The sequence below is a fragment of the Solea senegalensis genome, linkage group LG6, assembly GCF_019176455.1.
Source record: "Solea senegalensis isolate Sse05_10M linkage group LG6, IFAPA_SoseM_1, whole genome shotgun sequence".
Lineage (NCBI taxonomy): Eukaryota > Metazoa > Chordata > Actinopteri > Pleuronectiformes > Soleidae > Solea > Solea senegalensis.
Genome location: NC_058026.1, coordinates 26712246 through 26734327, shown reverse-complemented (window position 1 = coordinate 26734327; position 22082 = coordinate 26712246). Strand labels below are relative to the sequence as shown.

The 22082-nt window shown below is 39.1% G+C and overlaps 1 protein-coding gene across 1 annotated transcript in view; it reads left to right on the top strand.

The window, feature by feature from the left end:
• LOC122771694 (VPS10 domain-containing receptor SorCS1-like) overlaps positions 1-22082 on the top strand; it is a 186640-nt gene that overhangs the window by 101661 nt on the left and 62897 nt on the right. The window contains exon 3 of the mRNA XM_044029405.1: positions 2897-2996. Coding sequence (XP_043885340.1) covers positions 2897-2996 — 100 coding nt within the window. The remainder of the gene's footprint in view (positions 1-2896; positions 2997-22082) is intronic.

Sequence of the window (22082 nt, the reverse complement as noted above, 5' to 3'; positions counted from 1 at the left end):
CTCCAAGTGAGACATGCACAGCCCCTAAGTGCAATGTTTCCCGTGCTTTACACAGAAGCAGAACACTAGGCTTGATTCTGAAGGACAAAGCTGCAAAATGACCATGAGTTTTTATGTAGTTTTTGTGGAAACTCACAACAAGTCTGGATTTAACAGCTACATTTGAAGAAGGTGGAGAGAGAGAGAACATTAAGTGAAGACAGTCTGCGGTGTCCTTGCTGAATTTTTAACATTTACACCGTTCCTCTCTGTTTGTGTTAAATTACTGTATAAGTTCCTTGATTGCGCATCAAAGCAAAGTTATCCTAACCTTTAGTAAAACAGTCTGAAAAGCTAGATTTCAGCACGACACAAATTTCACGAACGTTTGAATATTTCAACAGTCCTTTTCAATCAGTCTTTCAAATACAGTAGGCAGTCACTAACTGTAGCCTGGTTGAACCCAGTCAAGTCTGCCAGTGAAGTCTGGCTCTGCAGACACGTCTGACCAACTTCAGAATTTTCTAAAATAAAAGAAAACCAATCATAGAGAGATGGCGACAACATGGTGGCCACCGAAGAGACTAACAACTCGCCATTTAAAACTGGTCTTTTTGTAGTTGACTTTCTACCATTAGCCAGCACTGTATGTTCATGACTTGTTGCTTCGAAGAGGTTTACAGCTGCCAAAGCTCGGGTTTCTGTTTACTGCTTTATTGTTGTTTACATTTCATTTCAAACCAGCCATACAGAGCAGGAAGGGATAGAGGTTGTTTATAATGTTGTTCTGAAGCTTAAGTTTAAAAGCTAAATGCCTGGAAGCAATTTAAGATTTCACAGTTATTTCAATGTTTTTGTGGTGGACTGTAATCGTGTTAAATCAAGTAGATAATGGGATGAAATGAAAATGTAAAATGATATGACAATGTAAAAACACATTTTAGCTTTAAGCTGTTAAAATGTCCCTAAAACACAGTGAAATCTCGTTACATTGACATTTGAAACAATCATAGGTTGGATATGGATGTTTAAAAGTGACAAACATTTATCTTAATTGGGTTCATTATAAATCACAAGGTCATGGAATGACTGGCAAGGTGCAGGCACCCCCTTGCAGGCACATGGGATATTAAAAAATGTCCCCATTCATGATTATATTGATAATGGACATGAAGTGATTGTAAAATAAATGTGATAAAATCAAAAATTGTCCCATTTCTAGTTATGACCCTAATGGACACTAAGTTAATGCCAAGAACACTCTTGTATTACCTACCAGGGCTGTGATTGGTATTATTAAGAGCTCTGGACCTGACGTCACACAACATAACAGTGGCAGTTGCTGGTATTTGGTACTGGGGAAGCTCATTTCAAGCCATAAATTCTAGACAAGGAAATGCAATAATTATGTAAAACTGAAATGCTATAATAGTGTTTTTATTTACAGTGTATATGTGAAAATGAAAGTGGTCTATATCACCGACCAAATAACACACAATGAACAGCTACAGAGTTCATGTTTTTATGCGGAGGCTGCTACTGGAATATGAAAATCACGTAAAACAATCTGTCATCTGTGATAAACAGCTGATTCTGAACAAACTAGTGACACGTTCTAGTGCACGGTAAATGTTGAAATGTAAATAAAACAGTACATATTTGACGAGATTTTAGAGGAAGCTGAACTTCCCTTTGCTGTCTTAGAGCATTCGCCATGGCAACCAATGTAACACTGTTCACCTACAGATGTTTAAACTAGACAACACATAAAACACAATTTGTCAGACAACTTGTCTCTTTGCTGGCTGTTTTCGTCATAAAAAAGTGAAGATGGTGGATAGATGTTGTGTCTTGGGACGCCAAAACAGACGGCGACAGGCTACTGGGAGAACATTTTACTGGATCCCCACAGATCCAGAGAGATGGTCGAGATGAATCACTGCTATGAAACGTGCGCAGAAGACAGCAGTGGGAACAAACACAAGCAACAGATTTTGTGGTTAGCTTTTGGTAAATCATGGACTCTAGACTAGATTTACCAAGAGCTTGTCTGCACTGCAACAACTGTCCATCCATCTTGTACCACTTTATTCTTCACATGGGGTGGGGGTGGTGGCTGTGTCAGTCTCAGCTGACATAGGGCGATGGGCGGAGTCACACCCTGGACAGGTCGCCAGACACAGCAACATTAACACAATTATTTGCATTTCAGTGTCTGTTGCTATTACTAATATTATGCTACATTTAGCCTTCCAGGGACAACAACTGTATCTTTAGCCAGTAGATTCTGGAGTTAAATGTTTGTCTCATAGCCAGATTGTGTCCATTTGTTTCCCTCCAGGCTCTTGTAAACTTTCAGTGACTCTCTGGAGTGAAATGAAGGGAAGTTAATCAGAAATTTGAAGATGTCAGGATATTGCATGTCTGGAATAATATCCTCTCCACCTTTTTACAAACTCGTAAAAAGCATGCGGGGGCATCATAAGGATCAGATATATTCAGTTTCAAGTTTTTGCAATATTTTGGTTGATCTCTGTGGATTTACAGTGTGTAGTGAATTCAGCACTGGTCCTCTTAAGTTGCCATGAGGGTGGTTCATAGAAATCAAGTCATGTGACGTCTGGAGCTCTAGTGGACGTAAAAAAAAAGTGGTATAGACTAATATTTATATTAGTGCCCTTGCATGCAGGTGTGTGTAGCTGAAAGTAAACTTCTCTGTGACACCTGATATGTTAAGATGTAATGTGAAGCAGCCACACACACAAACACACACAGGTGACTGATGACATGGCCCCTATGCTTTGTTTTGCTTGGACTTAATTACATCAAAACTTTGTCTGAAACCCTCGAGGGGGGAGTTTTAATTATAATAACAACTTTGTCAAGCGTTCATCATACCTCTCTGATTACGTTTCAGGTCAACCGACTACGGAGCAACGTACCAGAAGCTGAACGACAAAGTCGGTGCAAAGACGATTCTCAGTTACTTGTATGTGAGCCCTAACAACAAGAGAAAGGTAAGCTTTCTCTTTTCCTTCAGATTTGATGATTGTCTTGAATGTGTGAGCTGCTATTGATACCGATTCTGCACTGCTGGTGTGATGCACAGTGTGCAAAGTGGAATGCAGACAGACATACTGATGCTGTCTGCCTCACTCTGTTCCCTGTTTGATTCCTGCCTCTGCCTCATTCTCCAATGTCAGCTAGGTGCATAGAAAACTAGTTTTTGCTGGCAGTAAACAAAACATCCTCCAGGGCCTGCAATGAATAGCTGGGCTAAAGTTTCTTTTTATTCAGTTCTGTTTTTCCAAAACTATATCAAATATGATGAGCAGTCCAAAGGAAAGAATGGCTTTATACCTCAAGCCCTTATTACAGATATTGTCTTTTTGTTTCAGCTAACAGGTTATAACTGTCTGTGTCCCTCTCTTTATGAACATGACTCCAATCACAATGTTTCTTTTTATCCTGGTTATTTCTTGAGTTGCTCTCCAAAGTGAAGAAGTTAGAGTATCTCAGGGTCTTGTTCACAAATGATGGGATGAGTGTAAGCAGTACTGCCGACATTGTACTGGTAGGGTTGTGTACCTGGAATTCGGTACCGGTACCAAACGGTACCTTAATTTGGTACTTTAAAATATTTTTCAGTTGTAAATCAAAGTCTACATTTCTCAGTTTTTTATTCAACGCTTCAGGGGTGTTGCTACTAGCAGGGCTAATAGTAGCACTGCTAGCGTTGGTAGGTGATGCAGCATATTCTTCAGCTTTTAAATAAATCCCGTGTCTGACCAGGTGCTTCATCAGGTTTGAGGTGTTTCCCTGGCCCGCCTTGCATTTCGTGTTGCAAATATTACATTGAGTGCTGTCTGCGTCTAATTGTGTGAAATGCAGCCACACTTTCGACCGCTTTCGGCTCGCCATTATTGCTGTCGTGCTCTCCTAGTCGTCGCAACGCGGCGTTGCTCTCACATTCTTGTGCACTCTCCCAGACATTTGCCGAAATTTGGCACCGATTCATTAAAAGTGAACCAATACGTGAATCTGTACCAAGTACAAAAAGTACCGGCTTTCGGTACCCAACCCTGTGTACTGGTCTGTTGTGGTAAAGGAGGAGCTGAGCTTGAAGTAGTCCATGTTCCAACCCTCACCTGTGGCCATGACAGAAATAATGCATTGCAGCTTCCTCTGTAGCAGGGATGTTAATGATTAACAGTTAGATTGAACTGATTAAGAATTCATGAGTTAATTAACCATAGATTTATACCAGCAGGAGGCAAATATTCACCAAAGCACATAATTAGCAGAAGAAGACGTTATAGGACACAGAAGCAAATATGGAGAGGTTTCTGTATGTCTGGGTCTGGCTAAAAAATTCAATTCAAATGCAAGTAAACAAGTTATTATTTTTATCTTTATTTACTATTTCAATGAAGCCTAGCAGATGTGTGAGGTGTGTGGAAAGAACATCAAGTTCATTTTAGAAATGTCAAGAGTCCACAAAGGAGGGATCACTTTTCAAGGACTGACAAATGGGCAATAGACAGTGTGTACAAAGCAAATCAACAAGAAAACACATTATTAACAATTCTGAAAAAAAGGAAAAGAAAAGATAAACACATTTCACTAAATTAAACTGCTGAAGATTTGCTTTGGTTCAACTAAAAAAGTCAATTTATTTTTTTCAGATGAAATACTGACTAACTCATGACATTTAGTTGACATTTCATAAATTGTTCTTTCATGTTGATGTAAATACGACAATGACTTCTTCATTTGGTACAGTGTATATAAGCTTTACGCTGTATCTACCACTGACAGTGCAAAGGGTTAGGTTAAGGTTTGGGTTTGGTCCTGGAGATCTGTTTAAAAGTGTTTCCTCACTCTAAGTCAGCTCTGCTTGTCCTCCACCCTTGTTTGTCTGCATAATTTCACTTTGCAACCTTTCCAACCAAAGTAGGCATATGCAGGTTTCAATCACTTCCTGTGTGCAGTACAGGAATGTCACTGGGGATCTAAACACCACTATACTATAAAACACATTTTGTTGACTGCCTCACGCTGTGAAGAACAGCTTGAATGCTCTTTAGAGATCCTGAGAGTGGAACAAGAAGAGGTCTTGTGAACCAGGTAATGGATGTTTTAAATGTAGTGATTAGGAAGCACTTATCTCTTAATCAGAGGTTATTCTCAGCTGGTTTGGAGCTGGATGAGGTTGGGAAGGCAAAGCTTGCGGGCTAAACACCAATTAAAAACAACACATCAGCAAATGGTGAGTGTTGATTTCCTGCACTCATGTCCATTTGGATCAGTTTGTTCATGTTCCATTAAAACTCAGGTCCATTAGGGACTCTGCAGTTTGTTTGGAAGTGTTTTTTTTCCTCTGTAAATTTCATGTATGGTCCAAATATTTTTGGATTTATTGTAGACTTTTGAAAAGTTGACACATTTGCATGCATTTCAAGTCCTGACTGGTTGTTAGTGGCCACACCTTTAGAATCAGCTGTGAACAAAAAGCCACTTCGTTTCAGGAAGACACATTTTTTATCGCGTGAACTCATTTGACGATGGTTTGAATGTAACAGAAATTAGTTTCTGCGCGACTGTTTAAATGTTTTCATGCCAATTGCATCTTTGAACACCAACTGAAGCATATGAATGGGCCTCAATAAAACTGGATTGAGTATAGTGTGGATACAGTCAAAGTAACATTTGGATTTTCCCTTTTTAGATTTCACAATTGAATTATTTAGCAGACACTTGGTTAAATCGTGTACAGTGTGATCTGTTCATAGTTTTGATTAACCAGCCATCTTATTTTTCAGGTTTACCCCAGGGGCGTATTATGCTTCTGCTGATTATCATGGAGCCTCTATTATGTTCTAATAAGTAGCTGCCAGTGAAGTGAATTACAGTGAGAAGGAGGCAGACTGAGGTACAAATGAACTTCTTAGCCACTGCATGTAGATGGGATTAACAGTGAATGTTCTGTGAGACCTTGGCAAAGCCCATGAAGAGATTCTGAGGTTTTTCTAATGAGGCAGCCCGGCATACAGGACAATAGGGAAGAGCATTAGCATTTGAGTGCAGGAGAAGCAGTTCACTGGAAAACACCGTGTCTCTGTTAAAGAGAGGAACACTTTAAAGCTACAGTGTAGTTCACAAGTCCCACAAGCAGCGTTTAATCACCTGAACACGTGATTAGCAGTGGGCAGTCCCTAAGTATGAAATATTTAAGGATGCAGCCTGTGAAGACCCGCCAGTGTCTCCCTGACACAGCAGAAACCCCAGTCTCATTTCCAACATGGCAGAAATCATAGTGGTTCATCAGAGAGAAGACTGAAAGGAAAAAGATAAATATATTGGTTTGTTGACGTGTGTGTGTGTGTGATAGAGCTGGGAAAAGTCGCGAGATGTATGTTGGAAGAACTCGGTATGAACTATTTTGAATATTTGAGATGTCATCACGTTGTAGGAATAGGATGACGTCACCGTCCCAGCTCTCTCTCTCTTTCTGCTGTCATTCAGTGTCTTGTGTTTGACAGTTTCACAAACTACTCTCAATGAAAAGTAACTAAAGTCAGTGTGAAAAGACGCTAGCTATCACTAGAACACGTCCTGTCTTTAGAGATTTCACACACGGGGCTGAAAAAAGTGTTGAATCATAAAATAAACAGAGGAGAAAACAAAACTTATTTTTACCTGAATAAACAAAAGAGATCAGTGATTGTTCCACAAAGAGTCCGCTGCACTGAACATCCACAGCTGTGTGTGTGTGTGTGTCAGTAAATACAGTTAGATGGATCTCACTCGTACGGCAGAATTGTGCATTCTCGTCAGGTATTTATGTATATGACAGATAGTCGTTTTTCAGAAATGTTTTAAAAAGTCACCATGGGTCTGTAAAGTCGCTAAATATTCACACTGAAACGGCACAAAACGTAAACAAACAGCCATTATTTCCCTTTCTTTCCTCTGGCTCGGTTCAGTCTCCATTTCTGTTATTAAATCTAATGTTTACTACGCCTTCTTCTATGTTTTTCTTCTCTGACAGCGCCACCTACAGTGCTGTCATATGCACTACAGCGTTTTGAGTCGTTTCACGGTGGTTCTGTGTGGACAGAGGTAATGGCAAAGAAAAAGATTGTTTATGTTTTTTGCAGTTTCCATGTAGATGTGGCCTTAGATGGTACCTTTCAATTTTATTCCAGTTTGCCAGATGAGTACATCCTGGACATAAGAATAATGTTGAACAGCCACCAGGGACTGAGTCCACTGGTGATTTTTAATGGAAGGCTGTGATAAAGTTTGTTTTTTTCGCTCATTTTCTACAAACATTTTCCTGAGGAGTTAAGGCTCCTGTGTTGACAGCTGGGATCGTCCAATAGGAGCCTGGTTGCAGGTGACTCTGTGTCCCTTTTGTGACTCGCAAAGCTATAAAATGGGAGTTCAGGTTTGTATGGGGCTCCACCCAGAAAAAGGGGAAGTCATTGTCTGTAGTGAAGCAATGAATTCTAGCTAGACTTTCTCTGCCATTGTTGGCATTGACTTCCATTCATATGGGCAACTTAATCCAGACTTCATCTCTAACCTTAACGATTGAATGTCTTAACTTAACCTAACCACAATTTAAATCATATATTTAAAGTTAGAAATTCAGTTCTGGCTCATTAGGACTAGGTTTTGGACTCACATACACATAATGTCTACCGGTGTCTTTCTCCTCTTTCTCTTCCTCTTGTCTATTTCACTAACACTTACACACAGGCTTGCATGCTAATTATCTCTGTCTCACACATATTCACAGCCTCTGTGGGCTTTTATTTCTCACTCAGACTCATGGTATCCTCTGGTGGCAAAACATGACATTTGTAATGATATAGACCATATGAGCAACCACCCCAGCAGCCCCTGAGCTTATATTAATCACAAAGAAGGAACAAAGAAGTAGAGACACAACATTTCTAGGTCATTATCAGATTCTGATGAAGTCTGTGAAGCTGAGTCCGATACTGTTTGGTTTTCAGAGTATGCAGTAATGGGATGTTAGAGTCTGGTCCTGTCACAGATTTCTTCCTGTTAATGGGGAATGGTTTTGTTTTTTTTCTCTCCACTGATGCCTGGTGCTTGCTCATTGTGTGAACTGTTGGATTTCTCCTCTCTATATAATATTGTAAGGTTTCTGACTTACTCTGCCCTGAGATAATGGATGGTGTGATTGGGTGAGTTATTGTAGGCTAATTGCCAGTTCCTGGTTTATACTCAAATAACTTAAATATGAATAGCTGTTTCCAGTTTTTATATTATTATTATTATTATTATATTATTATTGTTATTATCATCATCATCATTATTATTATCATAACACATATCAGTCAGTCATCAGTAGTAGTTTTGGAAATGGAGTAAATAGTGGAAATGGAGTAAATAGTGACCTGTCCAGGGTTTTCCCCCACCCTGTGACCCACATGTGGAGGATATATATCATTGATCCATCCATACATACATATAAACTAGTAATAACCAGCTGCCTCGTGCCAATATTTACTTACTTACCTGAAGAGAGAAGTTGAAAACACGAGAAATTATGTAAATATTTAAAAGAAAATCAAGCCAACAGAACACCTAGTGGCCAAGTCAGTCCACTCAACACAAAAAAGATGACATGAGAAGTAACACATATTTCTAAAAACACTCAACAGACAGCAATTTAAAATGTACATGGTGCTTGTTTTTCTTTTCTAAAAAATATGTAAAATTCTTATGAATGGACCATACAAGGGAATTAGTCAGATATTACACATTCCATATTATGTTACATTTTGCACAGTGGTAACAGCGGCATAGCACAGATGCCTCTCACAGATATTGCACATTTCTTGCGCCCACTGTGCAGGATGTAGTTTTGGGTCACCATGGAGTTTATGGTTATCCCAGAGATGTGTGTAAATTGAAACTTAAATGTTATGTTTTGAAGAATTGTTGCATTCTAAAGGCCATTTCATGATCATACATTTCTAGAGCAAAAATCCCAGACTGCTCCTTTGATTGCACACCACATGAGGCCGTCTCCAATTAACAACAATGGCAAATAACACACCATGCGAGGGACATCACAAATGAACAAATGCTGTTAACTGGCAGCATCACAAATAACGCAGCTATACCACAAAAACATCACTACATGTAGAAATATGTAGGGAGAAGAAATTACAAATTAGAGTCAGTTAATACAGACAATGGAGCAGTTAAAGCAGTTGTCACTGGAAGGGAAAGTGTTGCAATAGCATAACGTTAGGAATCGCAATAGGCAGTGGAATGTAAATAATTGCTGTGCTAACTCTTGGTAAATCTATTCTGAGTCCATGATTTACCAAGAGTGAACCACAAAAGCCATTGTTTGTAGGTTCCCATGGCTCCATCTTCCTCTGCTCACTTTGAGCATGTTTCGTAGAAGTGACTCACCTTCACAATCTCTCTGGATCTGTGGGAATCCACTATCTTCTTTATGATCTTTAATTATAAAAAAACAGCCGGCATAGATGTAAACAGCGTCATCTACCAGAGCTCTATGGAGAGAGGGAGGGAGCATTGCAGGGGTGGACTGGGACATGAATCATTATCCAGTAAACCTTGTCGAAGTTTTTGTTTGAGCAGTAGAATTCTTTTTATGGGCAACTCTTTGTATTTTCAGTCAGACTCGCTGTCTCAGTGTGTGTGTGTGGCAGGGAGGTTGGAGTGAAAGATGTGTGTCAGCCATCAGCAGATGGATCTGCCCAACTCTAACCTCTAACATTAATGGATGCTTAATAAGCATCCATTAATGTTTACAGTGTATGGAATGTTCAGTGCAAATTGAGAGCAAACCCTTGCAGAAGCTGTTTTTTTAAGCGTCTCAAGTGTAAGACGGACAGATGGCTACACAGGCCTCGCCGTCCATCCTGTTAACGTAGCTAAAATTAAATACAAGAATATGAAACACACAATAACACATTTTGGACACCAAAAGATGAAACACTTTCTCAAACTCCATTGTTGCTTCCCACGTGCAGTTATTTCCAGACACACTCTCACACACGGACCAGCAGAGACTGCATGTTCTGCTCTGACTTCAGCCAGCATGGTGCCATGTGACCACTGCTGGTCGCAGACAAAATACCCTCTCTTCACACACTGCTCGTCACTGCCTCTGTGGCTGTGGGGGTGAGAATGAGTGAAACACGAACAGAGCAGAGACAAAACAAGATAAATTGTACGGGAAATATTAGAGGGGGAGGGAATGGTAGAGTAGAGTGGTACATTAAAGGAAAAAATGGAAAGATGACCCCTGGTAGTCACCTATGGAGAAAGCTGAGTGACAACATAGCAATTACATCCATTTTCATATTTTGGCTCCATACTCAGCCTGTACATGAGAGAGTAAATAGAGTTTACATTAGGTTTTAAAATTGAGTTTAGGTTTTAGCTGGAGATTTAGTGTGAATGCACATTATTACAGTAAATAAATAAAAAAAACAGGCCTCACAGATTGATGTCTGGTACAAATCATTACTCTCTGTAATGGGTTGAAAAAAAAACAGAGGAATTTTCCAGAGGAATGTCTGAAGTGAACGTTGGATCCAGCCTGTGCTGCTTAATACTCTCAGTCTTTGACTTCACACAAAGGTATTGACTAAAGCAACAATCACAGGCTCAAGTGTTTTCACTGCGAAGGCCTCAATTGTGCTTGTGTGTGTGCCTCTGATTGCTTGTTTGTCTGTGTGTGCAAACACAAAGACACACACACACACACACAGTGTTCACAAACGATCTTGGCCTTGTGCGGCCCGAGCAACATCAACACTTGGACAGGTGGGTGGAATATGAATTTTCCTTAGATAAGACTTCTTGCATTGGCAAATTGTTTTGTGTTGATTCTCTCACTTTTAGAGACACACAAAAAAAAGAAGATTATAACATATCTTCAAAGTGTTTGCAAAGTGGCAAGGACAAAAGTTAAAGGGTTGGGCAGAGAGACAAATAGAAAACTGAAACTATCAGACAAGAAGAAAAGAAGACTGAAAGCATGAAACAAGAAGTATTTTTATTTTTTACTATTCTTAAAAAGGACGTAGAAGTAGGTCTTCAACTCCTGTGTGTCATTATGTACAAATGCTAATTGTATCTATGGTGTTTGGCGTGAGTAGTAGACTAATGTTGACTGATGAATGTGCAAAACATATTCTTAACTTATTTATGAGGTGAGACTTTTGTTAAGTCCCCACTGACAGCCATGTTTCTCCTTCAGCCTCCACATCAGTGCCCAGGTCAAGTTCAGCAGAGTCATCGTCTCATTTCAGAGCCACCAGTGTCTAAACGCTTGGGGGTTTAGTCTTTGCACTTTCTAACCCACTATATAAACTTACTCTAGATATTGATATCAGCAAAGGTCTAAGCACCAAAAGTCTTTAATATCACATCACTTTTCTGAGATGTGCATGACGATGACACTGGACTTAAATAGTGACACCTTACTGTTAAATTCAAATCATATTCATTATTATGCCTTTTTAAAGGAATACTTCATCAGTTTGCATTAAGCTTTGTATAACTAGTATTTTTGAATAATCACGCTTCCCTCCCTGTCAAGAAATGACTTCCTTCTTTGTTTTGTGAAATGATTGCAGGCTAACACTATCAGCTAACAGCTTGTTAGCAGCGCTCTGAATCTTTGAACTCACTCCTTGTTTTTATTACACAATTTAGCGCCATAGAAAACAACCTGAGTCATTCACAAGTCTGTAATCTAATTCCTCACAGGGATTCGTGTGTACCAGCGATCTTTCTGCTTCACTTGGTAAGAAGGGGGTGTGGCCTTACAGGGCAGTGAGCAGAGTGCATTCTGGGAGTTGTTGTCGCTCTACATGAGCCAAATAAATGTTCTACCTTTCGTGGACAAGAAGGCATTTACTTTTTTGCTACTTAGATGACCCAGTTTTAATAAACATTCGAATTTCCAGCGGCAAAATATTCCTTTAACTGAACATCTTGAAATCTAAATTGTCACATCATTGACTCTGTGTTAAAAATTCTAACTTCCATAATAAAGTCAAGCAAAGAAACACCTCAACTTTTTTAACTTAATTGGGAAAAAGTACTATGATAAAATGATTATTTTTAAACAACAGTAGTAGATTGGGGAGGTTAATAAAGTCGTGGATGACAAAACTAACTAGTAAAACGAACAAACTTTGATGGCAAGGGTGAATGGCAAAACTGTAGTGCAAAGCAGCTTTTATTATTTATTTTTTTTAGCCATGTAATGAACTCTTCAAACTCTGTGTAAACATCAAAAGTGTTGATCATGTGCGGGAACCAACCTGGGTTGTGGAAGAGCTAACGACATCACAACTGGGATTAGGTTGTCATCCAGCCATCAACCAAGCACATTTTAAAGGAGTCCTCAATTTGACATTCTGCTTGAGCAATATGATTTCGACACAACATTAGGGCATGGAAAAAAGAGAGTGGTGCAGCCTTTAGCCCACAGCTCTTCATCTAACAGGATTATGAGGGCTCCACCTCATGACTCCATCACTCCCTGCAACTTTAAAAAACGGATTCATCTTCAATAAATGTCAGAAAGTACAACGAAGGAAGCCACTGTCCCTCCAGTTAAATGCTGCTAACTGGAAGCAGCATGGATTGTTAGTTTCTGCATTAACATAATACGGTTCTGGTATCATTTTCTAGCATGAGATGGTGATGTAGCACATTCAGCAGAGGAAAATACTTTAAACTAAAATAGTTTGAATTATGACACAGCCCTGCCAACCTCTACTGGAAAGGATCATTTTAAAAAAGTTACGGAGTTAATCCATTTATGAATTCAGATACTGACAGGAATTAGTAATGAGTGGAATTCCATGCACACATTTCAGACTTAGGTGTGGAATTTGAATTGTTAGTGACTATGTATATATTAGCAGAGCAGCAAGGATTTTGAACTCAATGCTGCCCAAACTCCTTGCTAAATGTCACGGGTATTTATATGCTTTATCACACCTAGTGCATAAAGATTTTGGTTTCCATTTCTAGTTGTACTTTCAGAACTGGATATTGTGTGGGAGTTGGGATACAACTTTGATTTATGGCTTGAGTTTCCTTTAACAGTAAGAAGGAACAAAGAATTACTGTTACAGACTACATATAGGCAATTACACCAGTGTATCATTGTACTGCTATTGAGAAATGTAAGTGTTTACCTCACTCTTCCCTTCCCAATGTTTTTAGAGAGCAAAACTCAATGGCAGCCTATGTAGAAATGACCGGATCCCAGTATAAATATTTTAAAAAATGACTTTTTTAAATAAATAAAAGTTTATTTAAATTTAATATTTGACTATTTCCACTTTCCACATTATGGAGAAGCCTCTTGACCACACAGTCATTGATGGTGTTATCTTACAGCAGTGAGCTCACTTTTTAAATGTGGCTGATCCCAGCGTTGTTCCCAGTGTTTGGTGTTGGTGCCATTGCATTGCAAGGCCTTCCTGTAATACCCCGTCATCCTGGAACGACTTTGAATTTGTTACACTGGGTGAATTTTAAAGGAGAGAGAATATTGTTTTCTTGTTGGATGTAGCTGCTCAAATTGAGATCTAACTTGTGACCTGCTTGCTTGTGTTGTGGTGGTTGTTTTCTGTATTTTCACTTTGTTTTGATCCAACCTTTAAGTGTACTGATGGTTTATTTACCTGGTTAAATAAATGGTATAGATATGTACATATACTGTATATATGTTAGCCAAAAGTTCCTCTACCAACAGACAGAATTTGGAATAACCTAAGTTTGAAAGAGTGTTTATGTCTGCTGAGAATCTGTGATTATGGATTTCAAACTGTGGAGGGCTCATTAGCAACATTGGCTCTCAGTGTATTTTCTTTCTTTTTTTTAAAAAAAACTTCAGCTTAACAGAATAATAACTTGTGAACTTGCTTTGGTCTGTAAACAGCATAGATTTTAGACTCTTACTAGGATTGCTTTATTTGGGGCTTGCTTTAAATTCAAAATTTAAATTCACTCAAACAACAAAAAAACATTTTTATCATAACTTTATACACTTTTATAAGAATAAAAGACTACATATATTAGCTGATGGCAAGGTAACACTGCAGGGAAATGACGGACATTTGTTCTAATTACACAGGTCAGGTGTCTTTGTGACACATGCTCGCTTTTAGCAGAGTTACGTGCAGCATTAGCATCTGGTGGAAGAATGGCACACTGATGTCAGTGCGCCCTTTGAACTGCACCTTGCACAGGGACAAAAAGTGGACAAAGGGGCAGGGAAGTGTGTCTTTGTCCAGTGGCTTTTTTAGGGACACACTGCAAATCATCAGCTATGCTTTATCTAAGCACCATACACCCACACACACACACACACACATTAGTCTAACGGATGATTGTTTTTTTTGAGGAGGAGGCGGTGTGGGGTTTTGGTGGATGCTGTGGGAGATGCAACATCTGTCAGCCCTCAGGCACAAGCTGCAAATGGCTGTGATGAGCAGAGAGGCAAGCGAGATGGAGCCTGTGAGAAGACACACCAACAGAGTAGGAGAGACAGGCCCGGGATACAAATGGAGATGGACAGAGGGATGGAGACAGGTGACAGCGTTGGAGATGCAGGGAAGATGGGTTTGGTAAACCTCAGGGAGCTGTGGGAGTTCATCAACTTTCCTTTACCTAGGATATTGGTCTCTTTTTCAGCATGGCAGTGAAATCCATACCCTTGCCACTGCCTCGATATGGGACATTAATTCCCCTGCAAGGAGTCTACTAATTCTAAACTATTCTGAGTAAAAGGATCCACAACATGGCATATGTTGTTCTGTTATTTATTAATGATCACTATGAAGAATTCATTATCTCAGCAGCTCAAGATGGATGAGGACGTCTAAAGCAGAATTGCTGCTGGTTAATTATCTAAACATATCCTGTGAGTCTGTGTTCACTTGTACCTAATGAGTATAGGTTTTCACACATAGCCCCTACACCTTTCAACCTATGTACTGCCATGAGGTCCAGCTGAAGCCCTGGCCAAAGATGGAAAAGGCAATTACTGAAATGCAGAAACTGACATGTTACAGTTTGCTAGGCCTGGCAGCGGTCTGTGTGTGCTAAAATGTCAGGCTGTGTTTAATTAGCCTGAGTGTAAATGCCTCAGATCGAGAGGAAGCAACCCTCAAGAAGCCAGATCAAACAGTTGAGAGCACCTGGTCGATGCAGCAGGAGAGGAGAAGTCCTAATTATGAGCATGTGCAAGTCTTTCACTTAGAGCCACATACTGTACATGCATGGAGCGTGAGAGCTTGTGTTTACAATGAATATTCATAGAAGGAGATAGCAAGAGTGACGGGATTTCCTGGCTGCTGTCAGTGCACTCGGTCTGCTGAGTTAACACAGTTCCACATGAATAGATTGAGGCCCATCCACATGTTGATGGGTACAGTTCAATCATTAGCAGTACTTTCAATCTCCCCTTATGTCTGTTAGCATTAGCTTTGGGATCCTGAGTCATTTTATTTAGTGGCAGCTGACAGTGCCGGAGAGTGACACGACTCATGGTATTAAGGTGTCTCTGATGGAAGACATAAACAGACATGTCATACAAGCATCGATTGTGTCCCACAATTTGGAATCTCTGTCTTGGATGTGGTAGTGTGGCCTTGTAGGGGTATAGACATTCTAGCAGATGGCAGCAAGTTTGGAACCCTAAAACAATTGAGAGAACATTCTGACTTCCGAATCATGTCAACATATATGTTTTTTACAGAATCGTACATGACCATGCCTTAAGCATTAGTAGTTACTTTGAGTTTCCGAGATTAAAGAAAAAAACTGAAAAAAACACTGGTGCTTGAACTTCCTATAGCAAAATTTAAAATATTTTTTATTAATATTTTTTTTGACTGAAACTGTCAATCGATAAGTGCCTCCTTTAGTGCCTCCTGTTTAAGGTTATCTATCTGTCCTTTGCTATCTAAAGAAAGCCTTTGACAAAATCCCTAAAAAATGGTACATGCCAATTTTGGCAGTCAGGAAAAAAACATTCCCCCACCCCCGGTATTTATTGGCTCAGACACAGATGACTGATGTCATGTGGGAATTCCACTAAACTGAATGGTATTTACTGAGACACACAAAGTCTTCAAAGGTATTTGAGAGTTCCAGGCAGACGATTGATTAAACCTTCTTCAGATCACAGGAGTGGATGTTGAGTAATGCTAGCCCAGATATCTGGAGGACTCAAGTCAATGGGCAAAGGCAGGGAGCCGCACCCTGGTTGCATGGACTGAAAAACAGACAGGAGACAAAAAGGCAGGGCGCAGGAAGAAACCGCACATACTATTGTATGTATACCTTACATTCATTCATACATCATTAACATACCTGTTTCATAAATCATATTTCATCTGCAGTACCTGGCAGGTTATAACAACATGAACACTGTCAAACAGGCAGTGAATACACACAACATACAGAACATTAGACCAGAGAGTCATAAGAGTCAAAGTTAATAAAACAGCGACATACTCCAAATTAGATTAACGTTAGGTTGGGTGGGGTGCTCCATGTATGTGCTGCTCAGCAAGAAAAGGCTGACTGTGCAGAGGATGTTTTTCTGTATGGTATTTTGCAGCAGTAGCTCTTGTAGGTGTATTTTGACTTTACCAGTGGAGGGGGAGTAAAGTGTCAGCAAACTTGATCGTGTTTTCCCAATTTAAGAAGCCGTGTTTTGTTGAAAATGTTGGTGGTGATAAGCATGTACAATTTAGATGCTTCTGTTAAATTATTCCTTATATATCTAAAATTGGCTAAGTGGAACTTAACTTTGTTCACAACTTTTTTAACTTGATATTTGAGTGTGAGTTGTGAATCTATTACTATGCCTAGGTGTTTGTATTCATCCACAACTAATCATTTCCAGCAGATTCAGGATTTTTATTTGCAGACTTCAAAAAAACAACATACATACAGATTTACTAATATTGAGATGGCCAACCAGTTGGAAATATTGACTGTTGCAGCTTCTTTCTTATTTTTAGAATGTAAATTGTCATCAGCATACAGAAGTTGGACAAACTTCAGGAAGATCTTTCACGCACAATAAGGGGCCCAATGTAGAGCCTTGTAGAACACCAACACAATTACTGACTCTTTTGGAAGTTTTGACACCTATATAGACACATTGTTTTCACTCAGCAAGATGTGATTTGATTCATTTTGCAAACACTGGATGAAAAATTAAACATTGTCATATTATGTACTTAGAGGAATGCCTGCTCACTCTTGTCTTTTGGATGTTTCAAAGAGAACCATGGTTTCGAAAGGCACACGCCTGTGTAAATAAGGTCCTGAAGTCAGGAAACTCTGTAAGACTCTATGATTAAATGTTCTGGAGACACATGCATACTGATGATATCAACAAAAGACCAGGCAGGTAAAGAACCTATGGGCCAACCTTTACAGCACCTCATGAGTCTCATGAGCAGAGATGGGACAACATGTCAGAAGAAACACCATCACTTAGGGCATGTCCAAGTCCATATATGCAATATGCATGGGTGGGATTTTGGTGTACCATGAGGCCTGTCTTTCTTTCCCTTTTGCTTTGTATAAAGGTAAATTTGTTCCTCTGCAACAGAAGGTCTGTTCATGTGAGAAGTCAATGGTCTGAAAACATTGTTTGGTGGTTCGCTACTTTAGAAGTCGTGCTTCAGACTTTGCTGGTATCATCGCCAAAATGTTGTAACAAACTATACCATTTACCAACCGTAGGGCACCTCAAGAGCAACTTGAGATTTTCTTGCCTTGTGCCTGGTGCTGCTTTTCATCTGTTGTACGCTTGTGCTTTATGTCTGGCATTCACCAGTCACCGTTAATTCCCTAGTCTACTCTCACCCCTACAGTTGAGTGTGGTGTTAGCAGCGGCAGGATACGTACAGTATGTGTGTACTTCTCAACAGAAGGGACAGAGAGACTGGTCTGACCTGGGGGAAGGACAAATGCAGCTGAATACAGAGAGGTCCTTGAACAAAACCTGATTCAGAGAACACTCAGTCGGAGCCTAGGGTGAGTGCTCACCTTGCAATATGACAATGGCCTTTAGCCAGCTCTGAAAAAAACTCTGTGGAGGGACCTGACAAGAGCAGTTTATAGATTTCTACTATTTAACTTGACAAAGTTTGAGAGGATGAGCTGCCCAAATTAATGTGAATAAAGCTCCCTCAATACCTGACAAGTGTGTGTTGTGAGTGGGGAACAATTCTCAGCATGAAAGGTGGCTGTTATATTCTCTACAAGGTCTACAATTAAAGATTTGTTTGGTTCCTAAAGTGGAGAAAAATTGCCTGGTTAACAAGACACTGCATCTCTGTCTCATTTAAAAGAAAAATGCCACTGTACACAATTGGACAGATCAGAACATGTCAACAAACATGCCTGTTGTAATGGTTATGACATCTAATGACTTTCTGCTTAAAGCGACGACGGCAACTCACTGTTAGAGCGAGTTGTCTTTCAAGTTGGAAGAAGAGTGATAGAAAATGAAAAGTGCTATATAAATACAAACATTTATCATTTTACCATTTAAAATTGAAGCAACAGCTAAATTAAAAGACATCTGCATGCATAGAGAAGCTGCGTCTAGCACACAAGGGCTTTTTTATTGGGTCCCTCTGTGAGGAGATCCTGAAATCATCCTGAGCTGCGTCTTTGACACATGTGTCTGCAGAGTGAAATCACATTGCTTGCACACTTGGATGAGTTCACCCACACTTTTCCTCCAAACCTCAAAATGACGGAACCCTCAAACAAACTAGAGTTATTCAGTTAACTTCCACTTAACGAGCAATAAACAATCCATAAACCTGCTTGAGACTCTGCTTGCTCTCCTGCACCAAAGTCCATAGAGATAATGAATGATTTAAGCTCACAGGGACACACTGCAGCTCTGTGTCTGTGTCGCTGAGGTCAATCTGAACAAAGGATTTTAAACAATGATGTCACAAAAGAACTTATTTCAACTTCATGGAGGAGGCAACAGTGGATTTTACAGTTCCTATGTGCCATAACATTTCTGACTTGCTCTATGGATTTTGCTTCAGTAAAGTGAGGGTCACAAAAAAAAACAGAAAATAAATCAAATAAAATGCATTAATTAAGTTAATGTTACTGAATCAGCTGTTACCACTTTGCTATGAGCAGCTGTTCTATGAATGCAAAAAAAATATAACTTTATAAACAATGATCTGATTTAATAAGTGCAAGGAACCAATTTGTCTTTGTTGGTGATTTTATTTCAGTGTATTTAAAATGTTTGGTTTTCATAGCTTATTCTTTACGCAACTTGAATTTAAAATGGACATAGAGTTCTCACAGTTGCCAGATGAAGCTAATCGGAAAGAATATAATGAATAGCCACCAGGGGGAGACTCCACTGGATGCAAAAATAACTCAGTTTGAATGGAGGTCTTATTCCTCTATCTCGATTTATACAAGCAAAAAAAAACCTGAAATGTAATTTTATTTTACGCCTTACACTCAAAGGACTTTGTAAAACATAAAGTAGTAGCAGGATTTTCACAGCACAGTTTGCTTTAATTTGTATGTGTTGTGAGATATTAAACTTTACTATTAATCATATTTTTGTTATTCAGCCAGTGTTTGTGGATCTGGTGGAGCCACTGCATTTTTTAATAATTCACACAATCAAACAATCATTATGTTAAAATACTAAATTTTTACTTCATCCCAATTATAAGCAGTATATGCAGCATATGGTTAATATTTGCCCTTTACCTTTGTTAGATCACATTTATGAATTTAATTGCTACTGTTTTTTATTTATTTTTTTAATAAAATGTAATAAAAATCTAAAATCAATTATAATCAAGAGTGGAACAAACTACTCAAGCAACTATTCATTTTTATTTGTTTGAACTTCATTAGAAATGTAACCCATTCAGGGCCGTTTACACAACACAAGCTGACACACACACTAACTGTGTCAGTCTATACAACACATGAGGTGGTGGAGGTTTACTGTGTGTGTGTGTGTGTGTGTGTGTGTTGCATATGTAATTCTTGCACTTGATGCGTGTGTATGTTGTGTATTTCTGTGCATCTTTGTTTTCTGCAAAATCTCTGGATTTGAGGTCTGAGCAGTGCTTTTCACAGTTCCTCAACAAAGAGGTGTCTCCTCTGGAGCTTCCCTCTGCTCCACTCTGGATTCAGTGACATATTTATTGTATATACATATATAAAAATTCACAGGGGGACTCACCACACTCTAGTGCCCTACATACTCTGAATACTCTACATACACAACCTACATACGAAGAAAGAGGAGCCACGTTATCTAAAAGAATGTATGACAATGCTGAATGAATGCTTTGCTCTCGGGGGGAAAACAAATTAGGTTGATGACAGAAAAGAGGAAAGCGTTAAATGTCTTGATACAAATAAATGTTTAGCAGACTTTAGCACAATCCAACAAATTAACAAAACTAAAACAGCAGTGGAAATCTTAATCTACATTGAAAAACAGATTTAAAACATGAGCAGTCAGAGAGCACAGACCTCTACCAAAGCTTAAACACATCTGCATTTTACATACAACACCTGAAATGTTTACATTTTGATCTACTGGAACCACAAGACTTCACCTGCTTATAACTGTTAGCATCTCTCCTAAACATGACTCACATGAAGTCACTGAGATATACACGTCTGAACTAATGACTTCCATGTTAAATTTAAATTTAGAGTATCTTATACACGCACCACAGAGGGAGTTACAGAGGGAGATTTCTTAAAAAAAAAAAGAGAGAAACGATGGAAAGCAGTGGACCAAATGAGATTAATATAGTTTAAGCTATCTGATTAGCTTGGTGGGTTTGTTTGGTAGTCGATTTGTTGACTTTCTCTGTTAGCCGATTAGTCACAATTATTATAAGTAACGTTATAAACAAAAACAGGTAATTCACTGCACTTGACAAGTATGTGATGAACCCCTGATGAGTGCCCAATGTGAATTTACAAAAATAAATAAGATAAGATAGTCCTTTATTTGTCCCGCAGTGGGGACATTTACAATGCTATAGCATGCTAGCATGTTCACAGTTCAAACTCTCTGTAAGTTAGCTGACTATTTGTCTCTAAGCCATGAAATGAGCTGGATAACATGCAGTGAGGCCGTCATTGTAATATAAACCAACAGGTTATTTTAAATTAATTATTTTGCATTGGTTCAGAAAGCAGTTGGTGTGTACAATAGGAGAATTATGCTGCCCCCTCCATTTCCTGTAGTGTACTGCAGTTATCGAACATGGTTTGTTTTAATAATATGGTCGTGGGTGATTATTCCTGCTGCCTGCCGTCTCTGACCTGCTGCTTGTTTACCTCTCATACCAATGTACAGTATCTGTGACAAAAAGTTTGTGCCTCCCACTTAATATGTAGCCCTGACCTTTTTTGTGGTTCCAATTTAGCCGCGCTCTGTCATGTAAAATTGATTTAAAATCCAAGATGGAGCCTGGCTCCGGGCGTCCTGCTGCTTCTGTCAATCCCAGCGAACCTCAGGTGGAAAATGTTTTTTGTTGTCGTTGTTGTTGCTCAGATTTAATAAAAAAAGAAAAAGAAACATGCATTAACTTGTATTACATCATTTCCAACCTAGTGGCTGTCACTGTAAAGCTGGAACATTGACTCGCCTCAGAGAGAATAAATCAGAACCTTTTTTTTTTTCTGTGTTCGCTTTTCTCAACACTTTTCCAATATGTAGCTGCTTAGTCTGACAGTAACAACAAATAATGAAATAAAAACTATGGGATGCAAGGAACCTCGGGAAATGAGACATAGATTTATAGAGTGGAATCACAATCCAATTAATGGATGACAGTGTGAAATGGAAAATGTGAGGCTAATTTCATTAATATTCTATCTCAGAGTATTTACGGCGCTACAGCGGCCAAATGAACTCAAGAATTCCTTACACATATCTTAAATGTCCTCCAGGCAGCACATACACGCTTCATTAACCTTTGTCATTTTCAACCTTTTTA